Source organism: Mugil cephalus, chromosome 13 (assembly GCF_022458985.1).
Source record: "Mugil cephalus isolate CIBA_MC_2020 chromosome 13, CIBA_Mcephalus_1.1, whole genome shotgun sequence".
Lineage (NCBI taxonomy): Eukaryota > Metazoa > Chordata > Actinopteri > Mugiliformes > Mugilidae > Mugil > Mugil cephalus.
In genome coordinates, this window is record NC_061782.1 from 17,091,105 (window position 1) to 17,103,897 (window position 12,793).

Consider the following 12,793-nt stretch of genomic DNA (forward strand, 5'->3'; position numbering starts at 1 on the left):
ACCACCCTCTTCACTAAACGATAGACAGACAACGGAGCGCCTTCTCCAAGAGACTCAGACAACTCCGTTGTCTCAAAGAACGCTACAGGAAATCTTTCCTGCCTCAAGCCATATGCCTGTTCAACTCCTCACCTGCATGTGACAGATAACACTCTGTACATTATTTCTTTTCCCTCCTTGTGTACACGTTTTGCTTTAATTCACTTATTTTTATAATTCTGTAAATAACGTGTATATAGTAGATTGTGTTTGTATGTATGTATGTAGTATGTATGGTGTTGAGTGCCTGTACTTTGCTGCTGCAAGGTGAAATTTCCCAGTTTGAGATTAATAAAGCATCTATCTATCTGTCTGTCTGTCTCTATCTATCTGAGACGACATGACTACATCTATACAAAAAATATTTGGAAAATGCAGTTTTATTTTTAATAACTCGCTATCAGTCATCAACATTAATGATGGTGTTGTTTCAGGTGGTGAAAAATGATTGTTAAATGACCTGCACAACACCTCATTCCGGTTGACATCGTCCTTTTTGAATCCAAAATACCTCCAAATAAGGGAGGATGATTTATGTTTTTGGCGAATTCTGCACCGCCACCAGCAGCATTATCTCCCGCACTCTCCCTCATTCCCGCCCCCCTATGTTTTGTCAATGGTTGGCTTCAGCTGTTGATCCACAGCAAGCATGAAATAAGGTTGGCGGTTGCCTAGTCTGAGCGATGCATTCAAGGGCAATCGTAAAAATGATTTTTATTGTGACGGCCAGAGCTGTATATCGTCTGTATCGTTTCTTTTTCGATATTAATATCTTGAATGTTCATATCTCGATATAGATACGATAACGATATATTGTTCAGCCCTAGTACTAACCCACTGAAAAGATACATATTGCCACCTAGTGTGGAGGAGGAGGACAGTTATTCGATTTTCTCCGCTGCATGTAAACTGGGACAAGGACTGTAGTCAGAAAGTCGTATTTCAGGCATAGCTCCATTAACCTCTGCATGTACACGCACTGAGTGTTAAAGACCTGAGGGCTGGGCTTTATGATTTTTATACTGACTAGATGCAGTAACTAATTTAATATTATCATTTTTGCTTTTAAATAAATTGATCAAACACACACTTAAATACCTGTAGTTGGTACAGGGGCAACTGAAAGAAAAATCAGGATAACACAGTCAGTTTTCACCCCTGCTCTACTCTTCACAGTGTCAAAGACCTGAGGGCTGAGATTTATTACTCTTGCACTGACTTAGTGCATAACATAATTCAGTATTAGCATCTCTGTTTTCAAATGATTGGTCAAACACACACTTAAATACCTGTAGTTGGTACAGGGGCAACTGAAAGAAAAATCAGGATAAAATAAATCTGTCAGTTTTCACCCCTGCTCTGCGCATCACAGTGGGAAAGACCTGAGGGCTGAGATTTATTACTCTTGCACTGACTTAGTGCATAACCTAATTCAGTATTAACAGATCTGTTTTCAAATGATTGGTCAAACAAACAATTAAATACCTGAAGTTGTTGTTGGTACCAGGGTCACTGAAAGAAAAATCAGGATAACACAAAACTGTCACTTTTCACTCCTGCTCTGCTCGTCACAGTTATAAATACCCCAATAATTTAGGGTTAGGGTTACTGCAGAAGTAATGTCTGATAATCATTTTTGCTTTAAAATCAATGAACCAAAAACATTTTAATACCTGTAGGTGTTATTACTTCTGGGGAAACTAAAAGAAAAATCAGGATAACACAGTCAGTTTTCACCCCTGCTCTGCTCATCACAGTGGTAAAGACCTGAGGGCTAAGCTTCATCATTGTTATCCTGAATTAGTACAGTAAGTAATTTAATATTGTGTTTTTGATTGAAAAAATCATTGATCAAAGAAGTATTTTGATACCTGTAGTCCATGGTACTGTTGTTGTTTCCGGGGCAACTGAAAGAAAAATCAGGATAAAACTGTCAGTTTTCACTCATGCTCTGCTCATCACAGTGGTAAAGACCTGAGGGCTAAGCTTCATCATTGTTATCCTGAATTAGTACAGTAAGTAATTTAATATTGTGTTTTTGATTGAAAAAATCATTGATCAAAGAAGTATTTTGATACCTGTAGTCCATGGTACTGTTGTTGTTTCCGGGGCAACTGAAAGAAAAATCAGGATAAAACTGTCAGTTTTCACTCATGCTCTGCTCATCACAGTGTTAAAGACCTGAGGGCTGAGCTTTACTACTTTTATACTGACTTAGTGCAATCACGAATTTCAAATGACCATTTTTGCTTTAACGAAACTGATCAAACATACATTTACATACCTGTAGTTGTTGTTGTTTCTGGGGGAACTGAAAGAAAAATCAGGACAAATCTGTCAGTTTTTACTCCTTTACTCCTCTTCTCATCACAGTGTTAAAGGTCTGAGGGCTGAGCTTTATTACTTTTATACTGACTTGGTGCAATAACTAACTTAATAAACAAACAACCATTTACATACCTGTGGTTTATGAGCAGTAATCTATTTGACAGAAAGACAAGATTAAAATGGTCATTCCACACTACATAATAAATGATTAAACAATGACCTTTAGTTTCAAACTAAATCTGACTTTGTCCTGAGTCATACTCTGCACAGCATCACAGTGGAATTTGACAAACTGATTGTTCCTACAAGAAACGACTGCAGAGTCCACTGATACTGTTCATTTGTTTCACTTACAGTTATAGTCAGGGCAACAGTCGCCATATTGTTGACAATCTTGATCGCAGTAGCAGCTTCCCGTGAAACCGCCACAGTTGTGACGACATGAGGATGCTGGAAAACACAAGAGGATAATCTCTCACCAGACTATTAAAGATCCACAGTAAGAAAAGATGAATTCAGTAGAGTTGTTGCTTTAAATGCTTGGTCAAACAAATATTTAATTACTTGTGGTCAAGACAATAAAAGTAAAACTGTTAGTTTGCACTTCTGCTCTTTTCCTCACTGTCATAAATACCCCAGGGGTTTACCCTTTTACCTCGACTTATTTTGATTTAACAAAAATGATCAAACAAACATTCACATACCTGTAGTTGTTGTTCCTTCTGGGGCAACTGAAAGAAAAATCAGGATAACACTGTTAGTTTTCACTTCTGCTCTTTTCCTCACTGTCATAAATACCCCAGGGGTTTACCCTTTTACCTCAACTTAATTGCAGAAGAAATGTCTAACAACCATTTTTGCTTCAAAATTATTGATTGTAGAAACATTTTAATACCTGTGATCCATGGTGTTGTTGTTTCCGGGGTAACTGAAAGAAAAATCAGGATTAGGAAGATCTGAGGGCTGAGCTTTACCATGTTGCTTTTGAGTGTGTTGCTAATTGTAACTAATATATTGTCATAATTTTTGTTGTTTAGTGACTGGTCAAATAACAATTTACATACCTGTGGTTGGTGAGCAGTAATCTATTTGACAGAAAGACAAGATTAAAATGGTCATTCCACACTACATAATAAATGATTAAACAATGACCTTTAGTTTCAAACTAAATCTGACTTTGTCCTGAGTCATACTCTGCACAGCATCACAGTGGAATTTGACAAACTGATTGTTCCTACAAGAAATGACTGCAGAGTCCACTGATACTGTTCATTTGTTTCACTTACAGTTATAGTCAGGGCAACAGTCGCCATTTTGTTGACAATCTTGATCGCAGTAGCAGCTTCCCGTGAAACCGCCACAGTTGTTACGACATGAGGGTCCTGGAAAACACAAGAGGATAATGTCTCACCAGACTATTAAAGATCCTCAGTAAGAAAATATGAATTCAGTAGAGTTGTTGCTTTAAATGCTCGGTCAAACAAATATTTAAATACTTGTGGTCAAGACAATAAAAGTAAAACTGTTAGTTTGCACTTCTGCTCTTTTCCTCACTGTCATAAATACCCCAGGGGTTTACCCTTTTACCTCGACTTCATTGCAGAAGAAATGTCTAACAAACATTTTCGCTTCAAAATGATTGATTATAGAAAAATTTTAATACCTTCAGGCACGTCTGTCTCTTGTGGGGCAACTGAAAGAAAAATCAGGTCAAATCTGTCAGTTTTTACTCATTTACTCCTCATCACAGCATTAAAGGTCTGAGCGCTGAGCTTCATTACTTTAATACTGACTTGGCGCAGTAACTCATTTAATTTTATCATTGTTCTTTTTAAACCATTGGTCAAACAAATATTCAAATACTTATGGTCAAGACAATAAAAGTAAAACTGTTAGTTTGCACTTCTGCTCTTTTCCTCACAGTCATAAATACCCCAGGGGTTTACCCTTTTACCTCGACTTCATTGCAGAAGTAATGTCTAACAAACATTTTCGCTTCAAAATGATTGATTATAGAAAAATTTTAATATTTGGTGGCACTTCTGTCTCTTCTGGGGCAACTGAAAGAAAAATCAGGATAACTGTCAGATTTCACTCCTGCTCTGCTCGTCACACTTATTTTTATTATTAAATCGTTATTTTTGTAACAGACTTGGTAAAACAATGGTTGGAAACACAGGAGGATAATGTAATGGAAGCGATGTGACAAAACTTAAATGATTTGTCTAACAAACATTTATATACTTGTGGATGTGTACATTTTCAAAAAGAAGGAAAAACAGAAGTAAAACAGAAATAATTAATGACATCAGACTTCAGTTTTCACATGTACTGATACTTTTAGAGGAGGAAAACTGTGGGACAAACAGGTAAGAAGACAGAAATGTTAACATGAGGACTAAACATAAAAATGATACTTTATATTACAACAGAAGATAGTGTACAGTACCTTGAGGCCCATGTGTGATGAGCACACTGCAAAGAAACAAGAGAGTCCACATGGTGAATTCGTTCACCTACCAACCTGCTGTAGGTGCTGAACATGGCAGCTTATATAGTCAGCAGCCAACATGGAGATGTTGTTATAGCACCCATAAAGGCATTGATGTCACAATGGCAAATTGACAGATTACACAGGGTGCATGAGAAAACGAACACTTGATTAACTATCATAAAAGACATGCAAAGTCTTTCCACCTCCGGTTTCATTATGTATTTTTAAGGTGTTGTTCTTGAGTACTTGACAAACTTATGAGAGATGAACAAATAACACATACACAGTTGCACACGGCTGGATTTGATAGGGGGAATATTTTCTAATAGCCTGGAGGAAACTAGTAGACTTGGTTTTGGTAAAAGCCTGGGAAAACATAAAATAAAACAGCACTAAACTACACTAAATAACTTGACGTAATAACATGATAACATGATAAGCTGTGGGCTTATTCTTTAAAACAAATTTATGTTTCATATTTGCTGATGTCTCAATGAATAATGCCCATTGTGAGCACAAATGTGCAGTGGTTTGAACTGACTGTCAGTTTCATAAGGGTTCGTGCCCGACGAGGTATCCATCATCCAAAATGACTCGGAGGCGCGGAAGACGGTTGCTTCCGCGAAGTCCATTAATTTCAGATAATGGACACCTCGAAGGGCATTAACCCGCTTATACCATGGTCACTTACAAAAAATTAAATATTAGGTCAATTATTAATATGTCAATGTTGTTGTTGATTTTTTTTTTAAGTTTTTCACAAGAAGCGGCTGAGCGGATTATTTAACGTTACATTACGTGATACAAAGTGTCATTTCAGTTTCGATGAATGGTTGGAGGAGGATGAAAATAACCAAAAAAAAAAAAAAAAGATTTGCGCCTATTTCGGATGCTGTAGTGGTGAACTAGGTTCCATTACACATAGGAGTCTAGAAACGCGACTGGTTGCGTTCCAGTTATTAGTCAGACCCCATTTATTTCCATGGAAACGGGAAGCACATTTGCAAAAAAACGTAAGTATTTGAGAGCAAAATGTCCATCAACATGAATATATATTTAATTGTACGCATTATTTTGTAATAAAGCGTATTCATCAAAACCGAGACCACCAAATAAATCGAAATGAACAACAAACCTAACCTATTTCCTGCTCCAGCTCTGACAGTTACAGTGTTGCCATGGAGATGGATACAACGTTGCCACAGACTTGGCGGAGCAATATTTTTAGTGATGAGTCAGTTGTGCTGTAATACTGATTTGAGCACGTTCTAATTGTCTTATTGACCAATCAGATTGCTTGGTTGGAACTACTTGTTGTATAATGCTTAATTAACAATAATGATTAATAGTGTGACTGTCATCTAGTATATAGTATATTAAAGAGACCTGGGCCACATCATCAGAGATGATTCACATAATGACATTGATGATGATGATGATGATGTGCAGCACCAGTGCCTTAATTGTATGCAAGCATGCTGTCATGCAAATTCCATACGTGTACTGATGTTAAGATAGTCCTCTTCAGATGTTACTGCACACCGCTCTATTCAAGGATTCATGGATTTTTATTTGTCATTTGTAACCATACAGAAGCATGAGATGGAACGAAATTGCTCACGCAGCACCCGGATTATTACCCAGAGTAACTATAATACAGTAGATGGACACCAAGTAAACAGTATAGATGTAAATAAACAAGATACATAAAATAAATATAAATTAAGTGAAATATAAATAAAAATGGCAACAAAGACCTGGTCAGAGCCAGTACTGTGGGTGATGGAAGAGAAGGAGATGCTATTGATCCTTACAGTCTGTGGCCTGTTTGACAAGAATTCCAGTTGTACAGAGAGGAGCTCAGTCCAAGTGATTTATGAATCAGGGTTTGTTATTGTCTGTTATTGTGTTGAAAGCTGATGTGAAATCCAAAAAGAGCATATGAACATAGGAGTTCCTACTCTCCAGGTGACTGAGGGCGGTGTGAACCACAGAGGAGATCATAATCAGCATCATCTGTGGGCTGGTTGCTATGGAAACCATACTGGTGTGGGTCCACAGTGACATCGATGGACATTTTGATGCAGGTCTCTCAAAGCATTTCATAACTATTAGGGTGAGGGCCATTGGCCGATAGTCATTCAGTCTTGTCACTGTATTGCTCTTTGGAACCAAAATGATGGTGGCAGTCTTCAGGCACATGTGGACGGCTGCCTCGATGAGGGAGGAGTTAAAGATGTCCGTCAGCACCCCAGAATGTTGGTCTGCACAGTCCCTCAGCATGAGGGAGACTCTCCACAATTCTGCTGGTGCCACGCTGAAGGGCTCTTCTCCACGTGGTGGGGGAAGCCTGGTGCTGGAGGGGGTGGCTCTATACAGGTCACTTGTGGTGCAGTTACAGTAAAGCAACAATGAAAAAGCTTCAGGTGGCGTATAATGATGCTTTTAGGATACTGCTTCAACTTTCAAGGTGTCCCCACTTTTTGTGCAGTGCTGAGGAATATTATGTTTAAATTTATTTGTATAGATTATATGACTGATAAGTTATCCTAGTTTTGGTTGAGACTAGATACTGAATCTTTGTTCACACTTGTTTCACCAGCAACAAACTAAAACCCAAATCATGATTGATTGAGAGGAGACCAGAGAAGATGGATAAATGTAGCTGTAATACATAAATAACAGTAGGCTAGCAGTACAAAAACAGATATCAGTTGTTACATAGTAGCAATGTTTGTTAAAGATAAAATCAGGACTATAAAACACGCCACATTTTTTTTCTTGTGAGAAAATCCAGTGTAGCCTGCCCTGTTGAATCAGGTGTGACAGCAGGATTTTCCTCATTGCATGCGCAGATGGACTATTGGACTACAGTACATTGCTTTATTAAGATCAACATGTCAAGTGTTTGCTCCTCCCAACGCATTAGGTTGTTACTTCGGACCTATTCATAAGATGAGATGGAATATAAAAATGCATTTGATTAGACGCCTTTGGAGAGTAGTGAAAATTTCTATTAAAAGAAGAATGAATAATGATAAAAATATAATGAGCTTTATATTGATCTATATCAGAAAAAAATGGGAAAGTGGATTAATAAAGAATAACAGTAGCAGAAAAATAAAGGAAAATCTCCTTATTAGACACTTTCTGTCTTTGGTTTTTAATCTTACATAGATTGAAATTAATCTACTTTGATGCTGATTTGCCATTTGTTTACATGATAGATGTTTGACCCCTGGGTTGAGCAAAATATGTCATTTTCCAGAGCAAAATCCCCTCTTTACAAATAAACATCACACCATGATATGGTGATATTTGAATCACAGGGAAAACAACACTAAATGCAAACAAGCCTGCGTATCCCACTGCTTCCTACTGGAGCTTTCCTTTTCATCCCCTCCAGGATGCACTTGCATCATCCTCCAATGTGTAGAGTTTCACTGACACATAATTAAAAACATCTTGTAATCCAGGGGTGTCAAACGTACGGCCCACCAACGGGTTTAATCCGGCCTGCGAGATGATTTTGCAAAGTATAAAAATGAGCTGTAATTTTTCCATGAAACAAACTGCAGTTCTAAATGTGTCCACTGGATGTCGCGATAGCAATTTTGTTAAGCAAGCAAACTGTTTATACCACGGCTGAGCAGGTATGTTAAGCAAGTACATGTAATCTGGAGCTACCTTGTGTTGTGGCTGCCATTTTTACATCTTCTATTTTGGACACCCTCAATGCCCCAAGATGTCTCTGTCAAAAAAGAGAAAAGTGGACACAGAGAGTTCCAGGAAAATGGACATCCTCCTATTTATTCACGGAAGTAAATTGGAAAGCTGTGTGTTTGGTATGTTCACCGCATGTGTCAGTGCTGAAAGCATATAACCTTCGTCGCCACTATTTCCGCTTGACGTATTACGTGATATAATAAACAAGAGGCGTTCATGCCGCAGACCGGTATTTCAAACAACAACCAGACGGATAATAGTAAATTTTTTAATCTTGTACGTAATGTTCGCGCTACTTCTGGTGCAGGTAAGATCCGCGCTATCCCTCAGATGGCTCCGTTTACCTTCTTCTTCTTCTGCGCCTGGCTTTCTTGGTAATTTTAGAAAAGAATGATTGTCTAGCCTGTTTGATTGCTTTGTTATAGTCATTGAGTTTATGGCTTGGCACCAATGCACCTGCTGTTCTCACTGAGGTTTCCCCACCAAATTTTAACTTTTTATTTTCTACCAGGGGGGGACAAAAGAGGAGGAGGCACTGCATCAATTACAAAAAATAACATGTTCACAAATGAAACTCTTTTTAACAGTTACACTTCATTTGAGTATTATCCCTTTGTTTTTAGCAGCCCACCTATCCTCTGTCTCAATCTACAGACCATCCCATTATTCCTCCTCTTTTATCAGAGACTTCTCTGATATGTTATCAATTATCCACTCATCATATAACAGAATTTTAATAACTGGTGATTTTAATATACACTTGGATGTCTCCTCGGACTCTATGTCCAGAGAACTTTTAAATGTTTTACAATGCTTTGATTTTACTCAACATGTCACGCAGCCGATCCACAGCAGGGGGCACACCCTGGACCTGGTCATATCTTATGGCCTATCCGTTGGTGTGTCCTCTGTCGTGGATCTGGCTGTGTCTGACTATTTCTGTGTTTTTTAACATCACCAGTTTTAACCACCAGGAGGCCCCTGTGAGAACAGTGAGGAAACGCTACCTTACTCTTGAAGTGGCTGCAAATTTTATCCAGGTTTTACAGAGCACTCCTGCAGAGATTTTACCAGCGTCCTGTGATTTTATTAATAATGATTTTAACAACAAACTGAAATCAGCGCTGGAATCAGTGGCTGATTATTAACCTGTTATTAAGATAATTAAATTGAGACCTACACCGCCGTAGAGAAATGAAGAAATTAAACATCTGAAAAGAAACTGCAGGAGAGGAGATGGAGAAAATCAAAGCTTACAGTACATTATGAAATATTACAGGAGCTCCTTAAAACTTACAATAACTCAGTCAAACAGGCCAGAATTTCCCCCTTCCATAAACTAATCACAGAACACAAAAACGACCCCAAATTCCTTTTCCACCACTTCAGAGGTAAAATCAATGACATTAGGTTGAGTCTTTTACCTCAACAGATTTTAACCATTGACACACCTGGATCATTGATTTTACGCAAGGAAACACTGGAGAATTTTGCCCTGGTTGATGCGAGGACACTTGGTCGAGTTTTCTCCCAAGTAATGCCCACAACCTGCCTTTTAGACCCAATTCCCACACCGTTTTTTTAAAACATTTTATGGATTTTTTGAGGAACAGCTGCTATATTTGGTGAATTGCTCTCTTCAGACAGGTGTCTTCCCTGCCTCCTTTGGTGGTGAGGCCCCTTCTGAATTAGAGCCATTTGGACCCAAATAATTTAAACAACTATCGGCCAGTATCCAACTTACCATTTTTAAGCAAAATTATAGAAAAAATATTTGTTATTCAAGTAAATGATTTCTTGAGTAGGAACGTCTTAGAGAAGCATCAGTCTGGTTTTAGGATGAACCACAGTACAGAGACGGCCCTTTTAAAGATCTTATATGACATCAGGTGCTCTTTAGATAACCATAAACTCACAGTCTTGGTTCTGCTGGATCTAACCGTCGCCTTCGATACAGTAGACCATCGTATTTTAATTAACAGACTGAGGCACCTGGTCGGCCTCTCTGGCACTGTTCTGAACTCGTTTCTCTAACATACCTCTCTGATAGGAGCTTCTTTGTAAGTTTGGATACATATTCCTCAGGAACCCATGGGATTGAGTGTGGGGTTCTCCAGGAGTCAATTCTAGGCCCAACCCCCTTTAACTTATATATGCTTCCCCTGGGGCACGTCATCAGGAGACACGGCATAAATTTTCATAGTTATACAGATGATACACAGCTGTACATCTCCGTGTCTCCTGATAACACAAGGCCTACTGATGCCCTTTTAAACTGTATTTTAGATATTAAGTCATGGATGGCAGAGAATTTCCTACAGCTCAACCAGGACAAAACAGAGGTTTTAGTCATTGGTCCTGAGCGCCAGAGAGAGAAACTTTTACCAAAACTACAGGATTTTAAGATTTCACAATCTGTAAAAAATCTGGGCGTAATTTTTGACTCTGAGCTTAGTTTTATTCCGCATATGAAAAATATTACAAAGATAGGTTTTTACCATCTCAAGAATATAATCCAGACCCCTCCCGTTTCTTTCTCGGGCTAGCACAAAGGTGCTGATGCATGCTTTTACCTCTTGTCGTCTGGATTATTGTAATGCTCTGCTCTCTGGTCATCCTAAAAAGAACACTTACAATTTACAACTTTTACAAAATTCAGCTGCTCGTGTGCTGACGAGGACCCGAGGGCGAGAGCACATTACACCAGTTTTAAAATCACTGCATTGGCTCCTCGTGCATTTCAGGATTGATTTTAACGTTCTTTTAGTAGTTTTTAAATGACTAACGGTCTTGGGCCTTCTTATTTTTCTGACTTACTCTTACTGTATCAACCCTCACGAACCCTGAGGTCCTCCGGCACTGGTCTTTTAACTATACCACAAGTTAGATCTAGGACACATGGGGATGTGGCATTCAGCTTATATGGCCCCCGATTGTGGAACAGCGGAGAACCTCAGGGCAGCAGAGACTGTTGATACTTTTAAAAAAGAGGCTCAAGACTCACCTTTTAAATCAAGCCTTTTCATGATTTTAATTCCTATCATCTGTATTTTATCACATTGGATTTGTAGTTATCTTATTTGTATTTTATGTGGTTTACTTTTACATGGTTCGTTAACTTACTTTTGAGCTTTAATGAGCTTTTATTGGTAAAGAGTGTTTCAACTCTTCATTTATTATTTTATTACTTTATTTATCTATAGTATCTATGCTTATTATTTTTATTTTATTTTTTTTAATTTTTTTTTCTTTATCTACTTGTTTTAATGTCCTACCATATTTTATTGTCTTATTGTTTTAGTGTTTTAGTCCTCCAGTGTTTCCTCACCTCACCTCACCTCACCTCAACCCAAAGTGTAAAGCACTTTGGGTTGCTTTTAAGTATGAAAAGTGCTATATAAATAAATAAAGTTTGAAGTTTCATTTCAAGATAGGGCAAGCCCTCGCATTAATTATAACTCGATTAGTTCTTTTGTTGTGTGTATAGAATTATTGATACTGTATCCAGAAAACTGACCAAACCTATTAATTAGGTGTAATAATGTCTGGATACTGTCTGATAAGTTTGACAAAAAGAGAATTACATCGTCTGCATATAACGATAACCTATGTTCATGATCACCGATTGTTATTCCTGACAAATTGGCTTTGGCTCTAATGGACATGGATAAAGGCTCAATGGCCAAAATGAACAATAGTGGGGAGAGAGGACAGCCCTGACAAGTTGACCTCTCTAGAGTAAGCAGGCTTGATAAGTTGTAATTCGTCATTACTCGTGCTGTAGGATTGGTATATAATAATTCTATCCATTTCAAAAAATTTCCTCAATTTCCTCTTTTCTCAAGTTTCAAATAAGGATTATTGTGTTTTTCTGAATATTTACTGAGTATTGTATCTGAATGGTTGGATAGATGTTCAGTGTCAAAAAAGCAAAATCGTGTCGCAGTAAGACTGCTACTTAAGCAAGGAGTCTTGTGTCTTGGGTAGTGACCGACCGATTATCGGTCACCGACATATCGGGTCCCAATAGGACGGCTTCAGTTCTATCGGGGGTTCAATCGTATCGGTGAAATGTTGCGTCGATAGAAAAAACAAAGTGTGACAAGTCACGGTTAGTTAGTTCATGAATTAAGTAACTGTAAACATGAAAACATAATTGGAACAACAATTATAGGCCACATTTCATTGCCCCTTCAAAAGTGTGTC

The 12,793-nt window shown here is 38.1% G+C and overlaps 1 protein-coding gene across 5 annotated transcripts in view; it reads right to left on the bottom strand.

Annotated features, from left to right (window-relative positions):
• LOC125018921 (proteoglycan 4-like) overlaps positions 1-12,793 on the bottom strand; it is a 51,383-nt gene that overhangs the window by 25,565 nt on the left and 13,025 nt on the right. For 2 of the 5 annotated variants that reach the window (XM_047603359.1, XM_047603362.1), the window contains exons 1-6: positions 4,817-4,878; positions 4,031-4,060; positions 3,654-3,749; positions 3,432-3,452; positions 3,263-3,295; positions 3,072-3,098 (exon numbers count right to left, since the gene is read on the bottom strand). In XM_047603359.1, the coding sequence (XP_047459315.1) occupies positions 3,072-3,098; positions 3,263-3,295; positions 3,432-3,452; positions 3,654-3,749; positions 4,031-4,060; positions 4,817-4,868 (259 nt within the window). In that variant the 5' untranslated portion in view covers positions 4,869-4,878. Of the gene's footprint in view, positions 1-3,071; positions 3,099-3,262; positions 3,296-3,431; positions 3,453-3,653; positions 3,750-4,030; positions 4,061-4,816; positions 4,879-12,793 lie in introns of those variants that run through there. The other 3 variants (XM_047603360.1, XM_047603363.1, XM_047603365.1) reach the window with 2 other exon arrangements.